The 24,013-nt window shown below is 35.9% G+C and overlaps 1 protein-coding gene across 9 annotated transcripts in view; it reads right to left on the bottom strand.

Annotated features, from left to right (window-relative positions):
* The window catches only part of INPP4B (inositol polyphosphate-4-phosphatase type II B), a 752,704-nt gene that overhangs the window by 166,872 nt on the left and 561,819 nt on the right, over positions 1 to 24,013 (bottom strand). For all 9 annotated transcript variants that reach the window (XM_061192573.1, XM_061192572.1, XM_061192579.1 and 6 more), the window contains 3 exons: positions 22,177 to 22,324; positions 2,337 to 2,467; positions 1,858 to 1,962 (listed from right to left, as the gene is read on the bottom strand). In XM_061192573.1, the coding sequence (XP_061048556.1) occupies positions 1,858 to 1,962; positions 2,337 to 2,467; positions 22,177 to 22,324 (384 nt within the window). The remainder of the gene's footprint in view (positions 1 to 1,857; positions 1,963 to 2,336; positions 2,468 to 22,176; positions 22,325 to 24,013) is intronic.

The raw sequence follows: 24,013 nt of genomic DNA, 5'->3' as shown, positions 1-24,013 counted from the left end.
CAAACTACCTGGTTTGATGATACTGCTACCCATCCATGGCTGTAACCTGATTAGTCACGGTACTTGCATGTGATGATTTTTCCAAAATGCCTCTCTAAATCATCTTTTCTCTAAATCTGGCTACTTCTTTAGTTCAAGATTTCAATGTCTCTTAATAGGCTCTTAACTGATTACTTTCCTCCAATTTTAACAGTCCCGATAAAACTGACAGATCCGTTTTGTTCCAGTGATGGCAAATGCCACATGTATCATAAAAACTATTATTGTTCATTCTATGTGTTTTACATGGTCTAGTTCACTTAATCAGGAAGGAAAAGACAGTGCTTAGAAAGATTAAATAACAGGCTTAAGGTCATATATAAAGTAGTAAAGCTGAAATTCTGTTCTACTCCAAAATATATAAACATTTTACTATATCATAAAAGTCTCTTCATATAGGCCATTAGGAAAAAAAAAAGTTATGCTGGTTGTCAGATAGCTTTTGAATGTTGCAGCTTCTTTATGACCTTGGTTTTGATGATTTTTTAAAACCATTAGATATTGTTATGTTCAAACTATTAACAGACACTCAGTATTCAGGGAAGAATTCCTGAAAGCCTTAGGCCAATCCAACTCATTTTTAATTCAGTTGACATAATTTTTGGTGAACAGGATGCAAGTTAAAATTTCAGATAGTTGATAAGGGTTACCAAAGATAATACAATTATATATCAGAATGATTTTAACTACACTTGAACTTATATGTTAGCTAGTTGTGTATACACAATCAGTATGCACCAACTTGAAAAATTTAATTTTTCTGATTATAAAACTTCAGGTAATTTTAAAACAGACAGAGATTTTATTTTAATTTTTTAAAACCTCTAACCTCTAACCTGTAGCCTCATTGTGACAATGGCTACAAAATTGGGTGTTAGAATGCTTCTTTAGATGTATCTGTGTACGTTTGTATGTGCATGTTTGTATGTATATGTTGATAGACTCAGCATAAAGGATTTGATGATCTAAAGTAACTTTTAGCTTCCTAGGAAGATGAGTACTCATAGGATGACCATAGCATTTATGATTCAGAGAGACCTTTGAGATGGAAAGGATGTGGAGGGCATCATTAACAAAGATGCTGGACAAACAGGCATAGTATGGGACTTTTGCTGATAAATAGTGGCAGGTGGTCACCCTAAATATGCACAAAATTGATATAGCAATAAGTTAAAGAAAAGGGAGATGAGAAGAATATTTTAAATATATTTTACTGAGAAATGGCAAGGAATTACGTAGAGTGGCAATGAATTCAACCCCATATCATTCACTCTAGAACTATTCAGGTATGTTATGAAAATCTATGTGTATTTTCTTGAAAAATGTCTCTCACAACCAAGTACATCAAAATACTGTAGCACCTTCTATCTGATAAACCCGCTTCTCATAGGGAAGCGCGTGATTCTGGCGATAGCCACCACTAAGTCAGAGAAACAGCACATGAGTCCATCTTTGGACTTTGGTTTCTCAGGATAGGCACAAAATGAACTAGTCTTGTTTTTCTTTTTCTCTAATTCAAACAGTAGCAGAATGGGGAGGTATTAGGCATCGCTGATAATACTTAATAAAGCTAACACTCATTTTGCATAGTCACCTGTAACTCAATTCAGGTGGCATATTTACAAAGCATTGCCCAGAAACACAGCAACGAAAATGTAATGGTTTCTTTTGTAGTATCTAGGGTCATTATCAGCTTCAATTGTTTCATCTTCATCTTTATATAACTGCTAAAATTTCTAATTCTGCCAATAGTCAAGCCTTTTAAAGAAGAACACACTATCATAATTTGCCCATTTGAAAAAGAATACTATATACTACCTTTCAAGTGAGGGCTGTGTACGTGCATTCTCTGCAGATGTAGATTTATCGGAACAAATTCTAATGTTTTCTCTCCTTTGCTGCTGCTTGATTTGAAAGAGGACCCTAGGTGGAAAAAAAAAATAAACATCATTAGTAAATAAATAGTGTGTGTGTGTTGAAAAGTACATTTGACATAGAAAAATGTTATAAGAATTTCAGAAAGAAAAACATATTCTGTATAAGTTGCTTTTCTTCTCAGAAATTTAATTTAAAAAAATTCTCAGTTATTCCTATAATGATACCATGAGGTAAAATAGTACAATTTTTTCTTCTTTGTTTTTCATGCCAAGATGGTAGAGATGGAAATAAAAGTTTTCTGCTTTTTTTTTTTAAAAAATCTTGAGTTTTCTATGTCCATAACAGTATTTATTATTGTTTTCACATAACATACATGAAATTCATTTCAGTTTGAATATGTAAAGTCATTGATTGCACACCTGTTTCCTTGCTGAGTTCTGTCAGAATGTCTTGGTACATATTCACCATTTGATCACAGTGAGTAAGGACATTTTTTCGTAGATTGTCCCAGTGTGGAGAAAGCTCACCAAGTTCTTTTAGCTCCTGGTTTCTGTTAAGAATGAAAAAGAAGAGAAAGTATTTATTTTGATCTTAAACCCACAGACACAAAATGCTTAATCAGGGTTGCCAAACTAATTGATTCACCATCCCTTTCAGGAAAGCTCTGTGCTTATTAGGAAAAAAAATCATTTTAACACAAAGGAAGAAGTGACTAGGTTAGGCCACACAAACATTAAAAGTCCTGTATGTCAAAGAGCAAAAAAAAAAAAAAAAAAAATTTTTTTAATTTATTGATAAAAATTTCACAAAGATGGCAAAGACTTATTATCCTTAATATAAATAGGGGCCATTCAGTTAAAACAAAACAAAACAAAACACTAAACCTCAATAGAGAGATAGCTAAGTTCTAGGCTTTGACTATCCCAAATGAAATAATTTGGAAAGGGTTATCTGACTGTCTGAAGGAAACACAAGCTAATCACGTAATCTAGTTTATATATAATATAGCTGTAATCTTTTTAAAGCCCATAAATAGTATGATCAGGTATGATTTTATTGGTCTCAATTTCTCCTGAGGACAATTTAAGTAAATACTGTATGCCTATATTTTGTCTCCTCTTTATCAAAAGAAGATCTAATCAAGATCTAGGTTTTAATTATTAACTTTAATTCTCTACCCGTTAGCCATGTTAATTTAAGTCATCAGAATGCCTTTTTAAATTATAATGATAAATGGTTTAATATGCTTCTTGGTTATATTTCTCATTCATTTCTATAACCTTTTACCAACAACATTTTCATGAGGCAGTTTAACCAGCAATAATGAAACTTCTTTGCTATTTTGGCTGTGAAACATGCTAAATACCAAGCTAATAAATTCAGAAGATGTAGAATCTTTAACATCCTGTTAAATTCAAGAATAATGGATGGTGTGCAAAAATGTGACTTGCTTTCAAATGCTTGTAGCTGCCTTTGTTTCGTTTCAACGGGAATGCGATACAGTATTGTTGCATCTTCCATCTGAGGTCTTCACAATTTTTGTGAACATTAATCTCATTCTCAACTTTTCCATAGATTAACTTTCATCAGACAACATTCATGGAAGTAATTAATCAATGGACAATGGGAGTAAAGGAAATTCATGACCAAAGGGGGGTTAGGAGAGAAGGTTGAAGAGTTGGGAAGTCAAGTTCTCTGTGTGGACTCAGATGGCAGGGTATTCAAATTCAGGACAAAACAACAACAACCAAAACAAACAGGTAATTCCAAAAGCGGGAGATATCAAGTCTAGAAGAACCTGGGCAATTAGGTCAAATCTGAGGTAGAGAGCAAATGTGATATGTCAACTTAATATGTAAGATTTTGGGTTTTACTTTCAATATATGGTTAATAGAAATCTTAACTAGGTATTACTGTTTAACACTAATAAACACACCATGGGTTTACAATTTATGTTGTCTCTGAATTCCTATCAGAAATAATAATTATAAGGGAGGTGGTGATGGAGGGGACGGTAAGAGTGAAGCCCCTGACTACGGTGTGGAATACTGGGGTGGAGTACACCTCCCTGCCCAAGAGGAGTCCGACAAAGTGTGATTAGTGTTCTGTAAGGAGTGACTTGAAGGAAGCCAGGAGGAATCTATAAACTGGGGTTTAAAATTCATTACACTCCTCCAATATGTCAAAACTTACATACAGGAATAACTAGATGAAACCTGGCGTTCACTGCTTTTTTGTTCTAAGAGAGGACATTAAACAGATATACACATCCTGAAAGGGACAAACAAACAACATAAGGTTTCTCTGCATTAAAAAAGTTCAGGGACTTCCCTGGTGGTTCAGTGGTTAAGACTTTGCCTTCCAATGCAGGGGGTGTGGGTTTGATCCCTAGTCGGGGAGCTATGATCCCACATGCCTTGTGGCCAAAAAACCAAAGCATAAAACAGAAGGAATATTGTAACAAATTCAATAAAGACTTTAAAAATGGTCCACATCAAAAAAAATCTTTTTTAAAAAAAGTTCAAATATAGGAGAACTATAGAATAAAGGTGTAATAAACTAGAGTAATGAAAAAGGTGTAAAACAAAATGGGGCAGAGTAAGAAAGTAAGTTTTTAGAAAACGAAAGAAATTAATTACATTAATACATTAAAATAGAGAAGATAATTGGCTGCATCAAAATCAGTAAACTTTTCAATCAGGAAGGCTAGGGCTGTTTGTATTATATTTTGATTTGTCACTCAGTCAACAAAAACTTTAGCATCTAAGAGCCTTGTTTTATATCTCCATCCAGGTTCTCTGGAAGGCAGGGCCTGAGATCAAGCAATCCCAGGTCAGTCAGAGGGAGGTAAGAAGGCAAGTGCTGAAGGGAAAAAGCGAAAACAGGCATAACGTGGTTCGTTATCAAGCTGGGCAGAACTTCACAAGAAAACACAGCTGGTTAGGTGGCCATGTGGAACGACTCCAGAGAAGTCATACGGAATCTCTGCACCTTGGAACAGATTGTTAGATGGAGGAAAATGCATTTATATGCCAGTTCCTTACCATCCACTCTATTTCACTGGTAAAGATTCATCCGATGGGACTTTAGCTCCTCTGTACTTCTAGTTATGCAATCTGTCTCCTCCAGGCAGCCACTGGGGGGGCAATATTCCAGTGGAGACAGAACTTTCCTGGGTCTGGTAAAATATAGGTGCCAAATCCACTCTGGATATTTCCATGGCAGATGCCATTGGGTGCATGATAATGGCTGGTCTTCACCTTGAGGGAGACTGATAAGCTGGTGGCATCAGGAGATAAGGTGACAATGGTGGCACCAGTTGGGGTTCTCCACTGAGCAAGTGGTCAAAACTTGAAGACACATTCCAGTTAAGCCAGCACAGAAAAGCACATAAACTGAGCCCAGGAGGGACTCTCCATTGAGGAGGTGGTCAAAACCTGAAGACGTGTTGGGGTGAGCGGGCATAGGAAAGCAAAAAATGGGGCCCAGGACAGGCAACTTCTTGCACAATTCCGATCCATTTATGAAATCCAGATAGCATATAAGACAACATTCTTCATCTTCTGCAAGAGGGAAGTTCAAGTACAATCCTTCAAAGTGACGGCCAGTTGCAACTTCCCAAAGATTTAAAGAGAAGTAGCGAACCAAGCATAATAGTCAATACTCCAGCTGATTTTGGGGGCCTTAACTGGTGATATTCATCATTCTACCACTCATTTCAAATTTGCCTCATATTCCACTGGCATTTCTGGAGTGCTGCCTTGTGAGGTCACCTAGACCTTAATCTGAAGAGATTAGGCTCTTAGTTTCCTTGCTTTTATGGAATTTTAGTTGTGGCAATTTCCCATTCACTTCTGGCCATGGAACACCTCTGAGTTCTAGATATATTTCTCTTTGCTCAGTAGCCCTATTTCCCCATGGTGATGAGCACAGTATCTCTTACTATCTTTGCTGGTCCATTTAGTTAGGAATGTATGGTAGTCAGATCACACATAAAATCAACCACAACTCCCAGATAAGTGGAACTCTTAATGGGTCCCCTGACAGAACGCCTCTCCCCATACTCCAAGAACCAGGATTTTAACTGGCAAAGTCTAAGCCTGTAGGGAAAGGAAGCGCAGATCCCCAAAAGTGGAGCACTGTGATTGATTATAAGGGCTCACCCTTTCTTCTAGAGGTGGTTATTTTAGCTATGGCGGGCACAGCATCCTATACCAGCTGTTGGTTTAGCATATAAACTTCATCCTGGAGGATAGTACCCCAACCCTAAGTTTTTTTACCCAAGCTGGTACCTTAGCTGAGTCTTTCATGGTTAATATTATTCCATTGTTCTATCAGGTCTGTGGCTTTTGGGTGGAGGGGCATGCAGTGACTACAAACTCATGTCGCACCTCGTTTTACGTAGCACTTGTCCTTTGGTTGGAGCAATGTTATGTGGGACACCAGATCATTCTGTGAGCCATCAGATGGGGGTGCCATCAGTGGCACTGTGAGTAGAAAAGGGAAACACATATTCAGACTACGTTTCATGTCCCCAGGATAAACTGCTGCCCTTTCCAAGGTCAAAGGGATCCAATGCAATGGACCTGCCACCAAATAGCTGCTGGGTCTCCCCCAAGGAATGGTACCGTATTCGTGTCCATTGCCAATCTATTTCTGGCATTTAACATTTAGCAGTGACAGTAGCTATATCAGCCTTGGAGAGGGAGGCCACGCCTTTAGGTCCATGTATAACCCCTGCGTCTGCCACCAAGGCCACTCTCTTCATGGGTCTATTTCACAAACTCTGGAGTGTCCAAGAAAGGAGTCTGGCTAATCCATGGGCAGGTGATAATGTTCTCTGGTCATAAAGAGTATTTGCTTTCTGATGGGCATGGCTCAGACATACTTGTGCTCACTCCTGTAAGCCGATCTACATACCCTCGCCCATACTCCTTGAATCCAATCTTCTAGTCTTATTTCTTCCAGGCCCATGAAGCCATTCACTTTGCTAAACTCGATATATATCCATACCTCGGGCCAACTCTCCCTCTAAATGATTAACAATCATTCTGTTTCTCAGATCTCCCCACTGGATGGATTTTCTTCATTATTGACCTTAAGGTCCACCTAACACGTCAGGCTGACCCATCTTTTTAAGAGTTTGAGTGTTTTCTTCCTCCATGAGTTAATCAGAATGCAAGAGAAGCATCATAAGATAGAGGTACTAACATGAGGTCAGTGACATGAGACTCTGGGACAGGTCTTTACGATATATGCTCATACCTCCTGGGTCTGCTTAAGCCCAGTTCCGAATGTATCACTCCCATCACACAATACATCACTCCTACATCATACAATGGGGTCACAGTAGTACCCAGTTCATGATGGGCAGCTCTAGGCCCAGAGTCACTCTGTGTCCCATCATCAGGGGTTTAGTCTCTAACTAGGGCCCAGTATCATACCGGGATGATGCAGGAGCCACCAGTACATTTCAGAACCCTAAAGGTCTGCACTGAAACAATCCTACCTGAATTTGCTGAAGCCTCCACAGGGCAGCATTGTTTCTCACCATGGATACGTTCAGGCCCATTGTTCAATCTCATGTACCCAAGGGCTAGCAACACAGTTAGGAACTTTTGAAATGTTCCTCTTCCTTGGGCTCTATTTGACACACTCTGCTTCTCCATTAATGGTTATATATATACACATATATATACACTATATTTTTGATAAATATGATATATATGACTTTCATATATATTTATGACATATATATAACTTTTACATACATAAAGTGAATGATATATGCATCAGAAATATAGTTCAAATCACAGCAATTATTTATGTACATAGATGAAGAAGGTCTTTTTTGTGTATGTATATGTATGTGCCATATTCCTGATTTCCCCCATTATTTGTCATTGAACCAACATATGTTAGAGGTGGAGCAACCATATGTGCCAGTGTACACCTGTTACTCCATTGTAATTATCAGCACCTCTTTCATTTGCAAAATATCCCTTTAAATGACCCAAGTTTTAGGATATCAGAATTAACATATCCTTTTTGATATAGTAAAAGAAAACAACAACTACAAACTCACAGAATGTCACGGCTGGAAGGAAATTTAGGAAACAATTTGAAACCTCTTGTTTCACCCATGGAGGCATCTAAATAAAACTGCTTGTTAATCTCAGAGTCACTAGAAAACCATAAGCCTTTTAGACTATAATTCTATACCTACTCTTTCCTCACCCCATAAGATTCTCCACTGTAAGAACAAAGACATACAAAACAAATTAACAAAATTACAAACAATAAACACAGTGCCTTGTTTATGAAGTTACTCAATGAACATATATGGAGTGAAGGGGTGTAGAACCTAGAGCTATTGACTTCTAGAATCACATTTATAAACTTTCATGTACTTTTAACATTAAACCTGAACAAAGGGTAAGTTATAATTTGAGATTTTTTTACTTCTGTATCTTTCAGTTCAAATGGCATGGCTACTAGGTATGCAGTCATAATCTCTAAAATATGTTCAAGTGCATAGTGGTGTCTAGTATTCTGAGACGCATAGATGATGGCCCCTGTGGTCCAGTCTGCATGTTGCCACTTTTATCTAAACAGAAATCTGGCATCAACATTATAATTAAACAGTTACACATCTTTACTAAACCTTTGGTGTGAATGGAAAAAGTGATGAGCAGTGTAAATGTATTTTTAATCCATAGAAAAATATATAAAAATAGAAAAAAAACACTCCTTCACCATCTATAAACATTATCATTTTACTCACAGTAACAACAGCTTCTGCTTTCAAAAGCTGTCTCCTTCCATTGCTACCTTACAACAATGACAATGAAAATTTCTTTCTGGAAAATCCACTGCCCTGCTAAACACACACAATCTCTTATGAATTCCCTACCTTACTCTCACTAAAGTTCTATTTTTAAAACAAATTTTCTAGCTTGTCTCTAACTCTTTCCAATTCTCCAAGACTCCAACAGGTAGGCACAGGAAGTTGAAAAGAAAAGACTGAATATTCAAATATTAATAAGCTTAGGCCGCTTACACATTAAAAAGTTCTTTTGGCACTTACTGCCATCCATCCACTTTCACTTTGCTACTTACAAAAATAAAAGGCAAATCATATAAAATATGTCTCCAAAGGAGACAGGTGATTGCTAAGGCCTACTTGAGAAATATCTAATGCTCTATGGTTCTTGACATTTCAGCTGTAAAGATTGACATTCTTGATACTTGATGAAACATTCATACAGATATCTGGAAATAACCTGATGGTGCACTTTTTGCCTATATGGTTTGTTTCATCTTGCCTTGTTTAAATATTTCAAAAATACATGCTTTTTCTCTTCAGGAAAATTGCAAGTTCCTGGAGGTTATTATGACCCTCTGAACCTTCCATAATGTGAAACACACTACTAAGTATAACATGTTTGAAACACAGACTATTAAATAACATGAAGAGAAAATGAGACCAAAAAAAACCCCAAATGACTCTTGAAGAATAAAAAGAAAGAACTGAACACAAAATGAGTCATAGAGAAACTGAAAGGGAAATAGCCAAAGCTGCTTTACAGCTTTCACATGTAATGCATGAAACACTGGAAAGATTATTAAATAGGTAAATGTTTTTTAAACTTCATTACTTACATCCCTGGGGCTGTCATGGCTAGAAGGGCAGGGAGGGTGCTGGGCAACAGGGAAACCAAGTAAGCCAACTGGCATCCGGCCCTTTTCCTTACTCCAGCCATCCACCTGCCCTGACTGAATCTCCCTAATTAATACTGGAATTCTCTGTACAGAGCTGTAAACAGTTTCTACTGCTAAAAAATAAAGCTAGGTTTAAGACTACCAAAATAGAACCTAGTTCAAAGAGGAAAAAGTTTAGCATCTACTTAAAGCCTCTATTTAAAAGTAGTTTCAAAGCCTGATGATGATGTATTCAAGGGGGGGGGGGAATTCCAACATGGGGAAAACTTTGCTCTGAGTCTGTGAGTTACAGAGACTTGTCTTGTTTATCGTTTTGTCCACCACAGTCCTTTGTCCATAGAAAGTGTTCCATGTAGACCTGTTAACTGAATGAAAGATTTGCTTGAAGACTGTATTTCTTAGATTTTCCTGAAATTCGAGATAAAGTCAAAATATAAGCTAACCCCAAAGTAGAATGCTGAGCTCTGCCCCAGTTAAAGTGGTTACATGCAATACATAGATGAGTCACTGTTAAGTCTTCTAACCTTATATGGTTGAGATCTGTTACCCTAGTTTGGTTATGTCTTCCTCAAGGATAGAGAAAGATTTGAAATGTATCTTCATATGGCATTTCTTACTGTGATGGTTAATTTTACGTGTCAACTTAGCTAGACCACAGGGTGTCAGATATTTGGTCCAATGTGATTGCCGGTGTTTCTATAAGGGTGTTTTGGATGAGATTCACATTTAAATGTATAGACTGAGTAAAGCAGATTGTCCTCCCTACTTTGGGTGGGCTTCATCCAATCAGTTGAAGGCTTGAATAGAGCAAAAAGGCTGACCATCCCCTGACCAAAAGAGAACTCATCCTGCCAGGCTGACTTTGAGCTGGGACACTGGCTTTTCCTGGGTCTCAAGCCTGCTGGCCTTTGGACTAAAACTACACCATAGTCTTTCCTAGGTCTCCAGCTTGCTGACTCACCCTGAAGATCTGAGGGTGAGTACACACACACACACGCACACACCCCTTACTAGTTCTGTTTCTCTAGAGAATCCTGAGTAATACACTAACTATGTAGAGATTCCATCAGAAAGCTTTCTTTCTGCTTGGTGTAAAAGAAGTTGGGGGTAGTGGTGAGATGGAAACATCTAGAATATAGTTTAGGCTCTTTCATGAACTTCTATCCTTCCCACTACATTTTACAAATACTCTGACTTCTTCAAAAGAAAAATAACCATAGAAATGCTCAGCTTGTCTAAGGGACATACACAAGAAATCTCTAGTCCTGAGGACAAAGCGCCACACGTGAACACCTATCTTATTAGAAGTGTAAACCCAGAACAATCAACTTAAAAAAATCTGGTTATGTGAATTCAAAAATTCCTGAAATTACGAAAAGTAATTATTGTAAGAAAGAGTGCCCAAGAGTAACAGTTAATTCATTTACAAGAAGGCAGTAAGACCAAATAGCCTGATAAAAATTTATCTACCAAAGGATACAGACCAGTAAGAAAGACATTAAAATGTTATTTGAAATTGTTATTATCTAAGCAAATAGAAATATTTTCCTACAATGAGCTGTACAATACCATTTTGTAGAATAAAAATGGCTACACAATTTAAATAGAGCCTTTTGGTAGTTAACACACTCTAAAATTACATGTGGGGGCTTCCCTCGTGGCGCAGTGGTTGAGAATCTGCCTGCCAATGCAGGGGACACGGGTTCGAGCCCTGGTCTGGGAAGATCCCACATGCCGCGGAGCAACTAAGCCTGTGAGCCACAACTACTGAGCCTGCGCGTCTGGAGCCTGTGCTCCGCAACAAGAGAGGCCGCGATAGTGAGAGGCCCGTGCACCACGATGAAGAGCGGCCCCCGCTCACCGCAACTAGAGAAAGCCCTCGCACAGAAACGAAGACCCAACACAGCCCAAAATAAATAAATAAATTAATAAATTAAAAAAAAATAAATAAAACTACATGTGGGTGTACATGGGTGGCAAGTTTAAGAGCCAGATGGCTTTCATTAAGCAAAATTAGACCTTAAAACAAACATGAAAGAAGCCATAAAAATTTACCCATTAGGAAAAAAAATTAAATATGAAATAGTCAATGAAGTATAGACTCCATAAATGACTGGTGGGTGGCTTCATTTTACAAAGTGGCCGGATGACACCATAAAACTGAACAAAGTTCAACTACGTGTCAAGTTTCACAGTATTTTCAACCCACAATTCAAACTGTCTGTGCTTTAACCCGTAGAGGGATAAAAACTGAATCCATAAATCACAGGCTTTTTTTTAAATGCATTTTTGTAAATGACAACGTGGGTAATGTTGCAATCCATGAGCCACTATTTCACTGGAAAAAGTGACTGGATATTCTGAGTGGTCATTCACTCTGATTTTCATGTGACATTAAAATAAGAGGCTGTTGTACTATACACTCAAGGTTTCAAGTTTATATGCAAAGACTAAGCATTGGAACACGGTAACTACAGGATTTAGTTGTAATCACAGAATCTGTTTGTATCTGATAAACAGCCAGATTCTATAATTTAATTTTAGGTAGCTGCGCTAGGAAAAAAATGAGGAATGATAAGTATGTCTTATTCCATCCTGAGAGTCTATTTGCTGCTCCTGATAAAGGTGATTTGGTGTTTATTTACTTCCACATAACATCTTCTTTACCCTTCAAAGTTTGTCAAACATGGTCATTTATTGTTTTAATATGTTAAAGCTCAGTGTTCCATTTATGCTTAAAATGGTGGCATGTTTATATGAAGTTTCTCCTAAATCCACATATACTAATATATGTCTTTTTATTTTGGGTAGCCATGAAAATTACTCACTGCACCTGAAAGGCTACTAAAGCAAGAACATATGCTCACACTGTTACCATTTTTCATTATTCATGCCCATACTTTTAGAAAGTGCAAATGTTTGTGAGTATCACCCCTTTGAATTCTCACTCCTGCATCTGGAGTGCAGATGTCACCCAGTTCAGTTTCATAGGTAGACAGAATTCAAGAAGCTCTCAAAGTGCTGGCAGTAGAGCTCTTTGGGGAACACCATGAGGCTTTCCAGGTAATCAAGGTTACTTTTGTATAGAATGTGTCTCTTTTCTTATTCGTAAAACACTCAGATACAATTGCCCCAGAGCCTGACTAAATAAAATAAAAAATTCAGTCTCACTAGGCACATTTCAAGTGCTTGATAGCCACAGGGCTATCAGAGTAGGCAGTGCAGTATAGAACATTTCCATCATCGTGGAAAGTTCTAGTGAACAACATTGCTCTGGACAAATGGGAAGAATATAAGTGAGAAGTAAAGTGACTTATTTGATGCCATATTGTTAGGAAGTGGCAGAATCAAGACATGTACCGAGGTCTTGTGAATGCAAATCTTGTTCTCTTTTTTGTTTTAATTTCTGGTGAGTATGATTTCTCTTAAGCAAGTATCCTTCAATAGGAGGACAAGATTGGAATCTCCCATCTGAGGGACTCATCCGTATGTAAATTCCACCCAGGTCAACAAAGAGCCGGTGCAAACATTTTGCTCAAGTGTGCACTTACCAGACAGCCTTGGCTACCATAGTTGCTGGAATCTCAAACAACAAAACAAAATTCTTATGTATTTTCTATTCCTTTAACAAATATTTAGCAGTGCTGATTATCCTTATTCATGCCAGGCACTATAATAAGAACTTTATAAATATTCACTCATTCTATATGCATAACAGTCCAAGGAAGTAGGTATTATTATTATCATCCTTATTTTTTAAATGAGGAAACTGAGACTCAGGGAAGATAAGTAATTTACCCAAAGTTATCCAGATAGTGAGTAGCAGAGTTGGCATGAAGCCCAGGAGGTCTGCCTAGGGTGCCCGTGCTTTAAACTACTATGCTAGATAGACTCTCCATTAGAAATACAGCACAATCTCACTCTCACTAGAAATCACATCAAGAACATATATCTTGATACTATCAGCTTGAGGAAAAAACAAAATAAAACCCTTCTGTTTTTGCAGACAAGGGTAAAGCTTGATGTCCGCCTTCTTATTCTTTACATTAAATTCCAATAAGCAGGAAGAAAGGGGGATTTTATGTTACTAGAACTCTTTAAAACTAGAGATGCTACTGCTGGTTATCCTAGATCAGTGCTGTCCAATAGAACTCTCTGTGTGATGGTGATGTTCCAAAGCTGTGCTTTTAATTACAATGGTTACTAGCCATATGTGACTACTGCACACTTAAAATGTGACTAAGGTGATGGAGAAACTAAATTTTAAATTTCATTTCATTTTAACAAATTTTAACTTACGTTTCAAAAGCCACATGGAGCAAGCAGCATCTGGATTTAATAGCAAAGACCTCGATGGTTCAATTAAGAGCCAAAGAGGGCTCCTTTTTTCTTCTAAATCTTGTGCTTGCCCACCATGTCCTATATCAAAGAATTATAACTTATCTATTCAGTCATGCAGGTCAGAATGCTTAAGTTATTCTGCACGCCTTACCTCCAGAGATAATCCATCACCAAACTCTGCTCGTCAAAAAAAAATCCCAAATGTTTGTACATTTCACCATTTTCCCCCAACCACCATGGTCTAAGCCACCATCATTGTTAGCCCAGGCAAACACAACATTCCCTAAATTGTTTTATCTCTCCACACTTGCTTCCCTTTTTCTAAGTGTAATCATGTCATTCTCTTCACGCAATTTCAGTTGTTCTTGGGAAAAGATTACATTCTTGAGTGCTTATTATATGCCAGGTATTATGCTAGATTCCAGGAATAGTACAATAAGAAAATTGACAAGTTCCTCCTTTTCTGTGTCCCAGAAGGCCCTAACTAATCTGAAGTCTGAAGCCTGACTATCATTCCAAAATCACTGTCTCAGCTCTAAATACACCAGCTTTGTGAGAGAAGTCCATTTTTCTGCCCACTGGGAATTGGTAGTACCATATAATAAACGTATCTATGACGTATGCTAGGTTAGTAAACTAAAGGAGATTACAAATAAATTACAGGCTCGGTTTTCTGACTGAAACACTATCAACATTCAGCTAAGATAAAAAATAACAACGATAATAGTTTTGATATAATGGGTGTCTATTGTGTATATGATTCTTTACATAAGTGGTAAGAGTGGTTTCCACACATTAAAGGCCTATGTATATATGCACCAGGCATTTTTCAATAGCTCATTTTAAACCTCACAATAACCTTGTGCATTTATTATTTAATCCCTTCTTTACAGTTGAGGAAACTGAATTATGGCAGTTAGTTAAATTGTGCCATGCCACATAGCTATTAAGTAGACTTGGGAGAGCCAGGTTTCAAACCCAGAGCTGCACTTACATACACACACCTCCCAAATCCCATAGCCATAAGTGCTAGAGTCTACTGATTGTTCACTTAATTACTACAGTAGCCCTGTAGGACAAATTATAATATTATCTAAAAAGTGAAAAAAAAATTGAAAATTGAGAAATTGTGTAATTTTCTAAAAATTATAAGTACATATCAAATGGCAGATAAAGAGGTTTTGGACTCGGGTTGATAATTATTCCAATTCCGTGTTTTTATCATCACAACATACACTCTCTCCTACTCAATCCATGTGAAATAAAGAATCCTGGCACAATGGACAAATATGCTTCTGAATGAGCTTTGCCTTATTTGTTCCTGTGGGGCTATCGTAATAACCAAACAGCAAAATAAAACACATATTTCTATCGCCAGCTTGGTGATACTAAGCGCTCTACAGGACATCTCATTAAATGATACCAAGAATCTATAATGATGAACTTAATGGCACACAGCATCTGCCCTCAATGCTAGGAGTTGGTAGGGCCAATGCGCTCTTTCCATGATAAATAATATACCGCATGGTATTCCAACTGTGCATCAACGTTGCATGAAGAAAAATGAACAGAAGAAATAACACTCATCAGGTATGAGTCAACAGTGGAGTCCCAATGGGATATTTTTTTATGCATCACTTTTGGATCTTTAGGACTTAAGATTTTCCTCAGAGAAAGCAAACAAGAGAGACAGAAAGAAACACAAAGAGAAACAAAGCGGAAGAGATAGAACACTATAAAAAACATCTAGGAAATTCATCAGTTTGAGGTTTATTCAGTAGAATAACTGACTAATAATAGAATAGCTGACTCCCTATTACTTTTCCCACTAATCAATGTTTCCTTAAGGTCAGTAAAGATTTTCAGTGTGCTTTTATTCTAAGTATGCAAATGTCAATAGACGTCTCAAAAGTCATGTCCTTCAGCCAGGCCAAAATAAACAAGGTGTAAGATGAGGCTGGAGATGTAGGTAGACAGGAGCCCTTGCTTGCCTTGTAGGCCGTGTGAAGGGGAAACCTCGTCTGGTGATAAATGTTGAAAAAAAGATCTAACCACGTTCAATAGACAGGTTGGCTCACTATGTGGTAAAATCCTGCTGTACAACTTTTTGTACAGTGAGGATATTTTTGAAATAGAATTTATATGAATATATTCTAGTTCTAGTTCATAATTCCTAGTATATACTTTTAACATTTTTAAAATGGTGCTCCTGTAGCATTATCGGTTTGAAATAATATGAACCTTTTTGAACGTAATAGTCACAAAATGCTTTAAGATAAGGTTCAAGGTCAGAAAATGAAGTATCGTCCTCATTTCTTTCAAACTAGGTATATTGCTTAGAAAATCCATTTAACAGTATATGATAATATTTAAGTCAGCATGTAGAACATGTCTCTGAAATGTAACTCTGTGCAGCACCTAGGCTTTCAACCTGGGATTTCAAAGTATCTTACTATTTTTTGCATATATAAGAATACACTGCATTCAAGAAATAGATTTAAGGCTAGATAGATAGACAGATAGACAGATAGATACACTTATCATAGGTCTGTAATATAGCTCTAAAAATGAAGAATATAGAATATTTGAAATATATAGTATTGAACAAAAAAGTGTCTTCATTGACATAAAATATTTTATCGTCATGAATTTAGTATATGTACGATATTTACAAACAGCAATATCTAAGAGAAAGCATTCACATTCTCTAAAAGAAGTGCTAGCAAAACTTTTATTTAAACTTTCTATGTCCCAAATTCTATTACATTTTCCCTACTAAAGGGTTTGGTTCAGATGTTTATATTTTATTTACAGGGTTGTTCCTCTGCCTGGTACACACAAATATTTATGTCTTATATAAAACCTAAGGACATCTTAAAGTTAATTGTTATAAATTATTCTTATCCTTTCTTTTAGACTCCCAAAATTATATTCAAGGAAGTTTTTCTCCTTCCTCACCACTGGGACCAATGAAGAAAAATATAGAGAGAGAAGAAATGAAGCAGGAGAAAAAGAGAAAAATACATGATATAAATCAAACTAATTTTTTCCTGGGGAGTTTTATGGACCATGAGGTTCACTGTCACTGAAATACTTCATTTCTTTAAAACTTTTGTACCATAATAAGTTTTCAAACATCATATTATAATGTAGAAAAGTATATGTTTTGATAAAACCAAACACCCTATGGCCACCCAAGCCTCCCATCTAAACATATATGTGTGCACACCATCATTTAATATGGTATGTGTAGCTGCCATGGAGCTTCAATGCCACAAGTTCCATCATTTCTTCTATTAACTAACATATTTCAATGTTGACTAAGCAAAGCAAACTTTTTTTTTTTTTAACATCTTTATTGGAGTATAATTGCTTTACAATGGTGTGTTAGTTTCTGCTTTATAACAAAGTGAATCAGTTAAACATATACATATATCCCCATATCACTTCCCTCTTGCGTCTCCCTCCCTCCCACCCTCCCTATCCCACCCCTCTAGGTGGTCACAAACCACCGAGCTGATCTCCCTGTGCTATGCGGCTGCTTCCCACTAGCTATCTATTTTACATTTGGTAGTGTATATATGTCCATGACACTCTCTCACTTTGTCCCAGCTTACCCTTCCCCCTCCCCATATCCTCAAGTCCATTCTCGAGTAGGTCTGCATCTTTATTCCCGTCTTGCCCCTAGGTTCTTCATGACCATTTTTTTGTTTGTTTTTTAGATTCCATATATATGTGTTAGCATACTGTATTTGTTTTTCTCTTTCTGACTTACTTCACTCTGTATGACAGACTCTAGGTCCATCCACCTCACTACAAATAACTTAATTTCATTTCTTTTTTATGGCTGAGTAATATTCCATTGTATATATGGGCCATATCTTCTTTATCCATTCATCTGTTGATGGACACTTAGGTTGCTTCCAAGTCCTGGCTATCGTAAATAGAGCTGCAATGAACATTGTGGTACATGACTCTTTCTGAATTATGGTTTTCTCAGGGTATATGCCCAGTAGTGGGATTGCTGGGTCATATGGTAGTTCTATTTTTAGTTTTTTAAGGAACCTCCATACTGTTCTCCATAGTGGCTGTATCAATTTACATTCCCACCAACAGTGCAAGAGGATTCCCTTTTCTCCACACCTTCTCCAGCATTTATTGTTTGTAGATTTTTTGATGATGGCCATTCTGACCGGTGTGAGGTGATACCTCAGAATGGGAGAAAATATTTGCAAATGAAGCAACTGACAAAGGATTAATCTCCAAAATTTACAAGCAGCTCATGCAGCTCAATATCAAAAAAACAAACAACCCAATCCAAAAATGGGCAGAAGACCTAAATAGACATTTCTCCAAAGAAGATATACAGATTGACAACAAACACATGAAAGAATGCTCAACATCATTAATCATTAGAGAAATGCAAATCAAAACTACAAAGCAAACTTTTGAAGTAGTACAAAATCTGAAGAAAATACTCAATGTAAACAAAATACGTGGCAACACTAAAACAAGCTATAAAAATTTTATAAGTGGTAGTTTGGCAAGACCTACATAACTTGCTTGCATGCAACCCAAGGTGAAGGACTGTAAAGCCTGAGGCATTATAAACACAGGGGAAAATACACATAAACACACACACACACACACACACACACACACACACACACACACAGCTTCTATGTATTTAGGATCTCTGAGCTGTTTTCAACATGTACTCTCCTTTTTCTCTCCATTGCACTAACTCTATAATAAACCAGTTGTCTTCTCCCCCCCATCCTTCAAGGAGGCTAGATCAAAGCACTGGGCTACTTTATAATGCCACATCCCTTAGATATCATGATTATAGAGTCATTTAGTAAACTTCTCAGAAGCGAGGTGTTACACTGATACTTGGTAAGCCAGGACCTCCCCCTCTTCCCTTCCCAACACATAATTCCAGAATAGCTCTCAAGATGTTATACATCAGTGCTGTCTCCTTGATACTCCTGCTGGAAATCTGCATATTTATAACATTTTTAATCAGATTATGGGAGTCTGCAATGTGAACCATGGATCTTTTTCTTTTTTGTTTATTTTTTAATTGAAGAATTGTTAATTTATAATGTTGTGTTAGTTTCCAGTGTACAGCAAAGTGATGTAGTTATACATATATGTATATATTCTTTTTCAGATTCTTTTCCATTATAGGTTATTACAAGATATTGAGTATATTTCCCTGAGCTATACAGTAGGTCACTGTTGTTTACCTGTTTTATATATAGTAGTGTGTACCTGTTAATCCCAAACTCTCTGCTCTCCCTTCCCTCCGCTATCCCCTTTGGTAACCATAAATTTGTTTTCTATGTCTGTGAGTTTATTTCTGCTTTGTAAATAAGTTCATTTGTATCATCTGTTCATAAAAAAGTGAACCATGGATTTTAAGGAAGCAAGGCCATTGGCAGAAAAGCCGTTATAGACCATTACACTATCACAGGAAAGAAATGATGGTGGTTGGGATTAGAATGGATAGAGTGAAAATGTAAAAAATAAATGAATTTGAGAGAAATTGTGGAATTAGCATGATTAGAAATTGATACTTGAACTTGAATGGGAAAGAAAGACTGTATATCTATGTCTGCGTGTCTGTCTCTCTCTCTGTCTATCCATCTATAACTATCTCCATCTATCCACAGGTCCTATGCAGAACAAAATATAAATAGGGACTTAATGGCAGCTTTTATCTACTGCTCATTTACTTACTGCTCTTCACCAACTAAAATGATATAATTTAGTTAATAGTTATTTTAAAGATTCAGAAAATAGCTGTTTCAGTTACTTAGCATAATATAAAGTTGCCCTGGCAACTTTTTTTTTTGAAGAAAAGACTCGAAGCTTTTTAAAAACTAATTCTCTCAATATAGATTTCCAAGCATGAAAATGAAGCACCTTGTACTCTTTGCAACTACTGAAAGATAAGGGCATGACGGCACCCACAGTCTTCATCAAACCACGTAAGAAAATCCATTAAAATTGTGCTGTTGAGAGGAAGGTTGAGGTAAGTATAGTACTTTCTGGGATCTGAGTAAGACTAAGGGTAAAAGAGTCCATTTGCAGTGACATGGATGGACCTAGAGATCGTCAAACTGAGTGAAGTAAGTCAGACAGAGAAAGACAAATACCATACGATATCGCTTATATGTGGAATCTAGAAAAATGGTACAAATGAACTTATTTACAAAACAGAAATAGAGTCACAGATGTAAAAAACAAACTTATGGTTACCAGGAGGGAAAGGGGAGGAGGGATAAATTGGGAGATTGGGATTGACATATACACACTACTGTATATAAAATAGATAATTAATAAAGACCTACTGTACAGCACAGGGAACTCAGCATTCTGTAATGACCTATATGGGAAAATAATCTAAAAAAGAGTGGATACATGTATATGTATAACTGATTCACTTTGCTGTACAGCAGAAACTAACATAACCTTGTAAATCAACTATACTCCAATAAAAATTAAAACAAAACAAAAGAGGCCGAAAAAAGAACTTCAGAGTAAATCTCTGTCTGGGCCGGAGATTCCACCCAACCAAGAAAAATGTTTCAAGTCCTTCTGTAGGACAATGTCCCATTCTTACATTCTTAATTTGTTATGTTATATCATATTAATTTCATATTATAATTTAATGATTACAGTATATTAATTTATATTATATTATAAATATAATTCTTAATTTAAATTATTCTCTCAGTTGGATAGCATATATCTTCGAGGGTAGATTCTTTAAGAAAGTTTGGTGGATGACATTTTCTGAGCTTCTGCGTATTTAAGTATGTCATTTCCATTGCCTTCATTCATTAAAAAAAAAGTCATAACTTGACCCTATATAATAAAGTGGGCCACAACATTTTTCTCTCAAAAAATCAAAAATCAGTAGATGTTACTCCACGGACTTCTGCAGAGAAGTAAGTATAAGGTTAGTCTGATTTTAGCATGTAAAATAAAAACCTGCATAAGTTTTCACTGTTTTCAAGTTTTTGCAAGAATTCTTCTTTCCCAAGAAAGAACATTTGAGAAGAACTTATTGTGTTTGTCTTCCACATCCGAGATGTGATTTCTCAGTGTCAAATCTGTTCTTCTCTGCTGGCTTTGTGGATTTAATTTGCCTGCTGCATTTTAAAATTTCATTATTCTCTCCACTATTCGTTTCTTCTCAGCATTTTTCCTAAAAGGTGATGGTTCTCTACTTAGGGCTTTCTAATTCCTTTTCATAATAACCATACCTTATATTCTACTGAGATCGCTAGTCAATTTCCTTACAATCTTTCCTATTTCCCTTTTGAGGCTTCAACATGATTTTTTCTCTACTTTTCTTTAGAAAATTTTCAAGATTCATAATTGAATTTTTTTCAACACATTTTAATGGTGGGAGATTTACACAGAAAAGGTGTAATGTAAGCCACAAATGAGAGTCACATATGTGATTAAAATTTTCTAGTGGTCAGTAGTCATATGTAAAAAGTAAAAAGATATCATATTTTAGATTCCACATGATATCACTTATATGTGGAACCTAAAATATGACACAAATGCACCTATCTTTGAAACAGAGTCATGGACATAGAGAACAGTCTGGTGGTTGCCAAGGGGGAGGGGTTTGAGGAAGGGATGGAGTGGGAGTTTGGGGTTAGCAGATGTAAGCTTTTATATATAGAATGGATAAACAACAAGGCCCTACTGTATAGCACAGAGAACTATATTCAATATCCTGTGATAAACCATAATAAAAAAGAATATAAAAAAATGCATATAATATCTATAACTGAATCACTTTGCTGTATAGCAGAAATTAACAAGACATTGTATATCAATTATACTTCAACAAAAAATAAAATAAAATAAAAATTAATAGTAAAAAGAGAAACACATAAAATTAATAACATATTGTATTCAACCCCAGTATAGCCAAAATGTTAACATTTCATTATGAAATTAGTCTTTTTTTGTTTGTGTGCTACGAATTCAAACTCTGGTGTTTATATTACACTTGCAGAACATCTCAAAGTGGACTAATTACAGGGCTAGGAGCCATCATACTGGACAATGCAGATCTAGATTTTTATGTTATCATCATACTTTAAGAAAAAATGTTTTATAAAAAAAAATAATTAATGTAAGAGACAATCATAAATCATTTTCTCTTACCTACACAAATCTTCTTTGATTTGAAGAGAGATCAATTCCTTAGGAATATGAAAAGAAAGTATGCTCTCTGACATCTGCTCCCGGATTCGCATCCACTTATTGTCAGATGTGGGAAATCTATATAATTTACACACTGGGTTCTTTAACACTGGAAAAGGAGAAAAAAATAAAGTTAATAGTTAAATTATATAGATACGCACTTTAGATAAAGATCAATTAACAAAATTATTAATCAGGCTACCATTCTAATTATTTGATCAAAATTTTTTATCATAGTCCGTAGTGTAATTGAGTGTCTAAGAATTTTCTCCTTATATCTTATTTTTTTCAGTAGCTTCTGGGATATAGTCTTTATTAAATTAAAAAGTGATACATCAAATTCCAATTCACAAATGTGGCTACTATGGTTCTCTGATATACCACCTATTAATTCTTTTTCCTTCTAAAGATTTTCTTAAAGTATATGTATTTATAAATATAGATGAAAATATATAGATTTATACACCATACATGCTTTGAAAAAATACATTTCTGGATTTCTTCCAATCACTCTTAGTCAACTTTACCCACTTATATAGTAGGTGACAAATGATATGTTATATTAGAGGTTTTAAATGACCCTACTACCAAAAGTGACTTTTTTCTTAAATGTCAGAAAGGTTCATTCCTTGGCTTAACATCTATTACAATTCAAATATTATTCATACTTTAGTGTCAATAAGTCAGTAACACTTTCCTAAAACCATATATTATCAGAAGCAAGACAGGGAGACTATGAACAAGCTGAATATTTGGGATGGGTGACAGTGATTAGGGAAGAAATAACATGGTCATGTCATCAAGGATTTTAGAAGATTTACAGAAGAAGTGTAGGGCTAGATATTAAGATAATACTTGATACATTTTTTATGAGGCCAGCATTCCTACCACTCTAACAAGCCCTAAATTTCAGGGCAGGATTTTATTTCCATTGCTGTTGGATAATGAATATAAGAGAAATATATCAAAGCTTAATGGACAACAAAATATCAGGTCAATCACCAGTCAAGTATCTATGATTATTTGGCTCCAGTTTACCAATGAAACTGATTAAAAAGAGAATTTGATATTGAAGTGGATATAAGACTTTAAATAATGCCCAGCCTGGTATGTGGCCCAAGTCTCTTCAACGTATGGAGTAAAATGCCTTTCTCATTTTAGGGTTCTATAAGGCTGTGTCTCATTCATTACTTGGAAATATAAATATAAATATATTTCTGAGCATTAAAATGAGGAACTATTCATCCATTCTTCAACTATCATTCTCAGAGGTCCAGTCTGACAATTATCATTATCAGAATTGATATTAAATAGGAAACCTTTATTTCAAACATCTCATCCTTTAACGACCAGATTCAAAGCTCCCGGCACACTTATCTACCCCCTACAAGAATTACCTAGAATGTTCACTTTTTAAAAGCATCAATAGAAGTGAGAAGATGATAGAATATTTCCAGGGTGTTTAGAGACAATATTTTAAATCTAAAGTTGTATGTCTAAAGGATTATGTTTTTGCCATAAACATGACCTTTAAGTTTTATCAATTAGATTATATCACAGATCCATATATAAGGCTAATTATACTTATTTCCTTTCTCTTTTTAATGAGGTATAAAGGTATAATTGACATATAACATTATATTAGTTCCAGGTATAGAATGTAATGATTCAATATTTGTATATATTGTGAAATGATTACCATAATAAGTCTTGTTAACATCTGTCACCATACATAGTCACAAGTTTTTTCTTGTGATGAGAACTTTAAAAACCTCTCTTAGGAACTTTCAAATATGCA

This window comes from Eubalaena glacialis, chromosome 5 (genome assembly GCF_028564815.1).
Source record: "Eubalaena glacialis isolate mEubGla1 chromosome 5, mEubGla1.1.hap2.+ XY, whole genome shotgun sequence".
Taxonomy (NCBI): Eukaryota; Metazoa; Chordata; class Mammalia; order Artiodactyla; family Balaenidae; genus Eubalaena; species Eubalaena glacialis.
The sequence above is the reverse complement of the archived record's forward strand: the minus strand, read 5'-3'. Positions and strand labels throughout refer to the sequence as shown.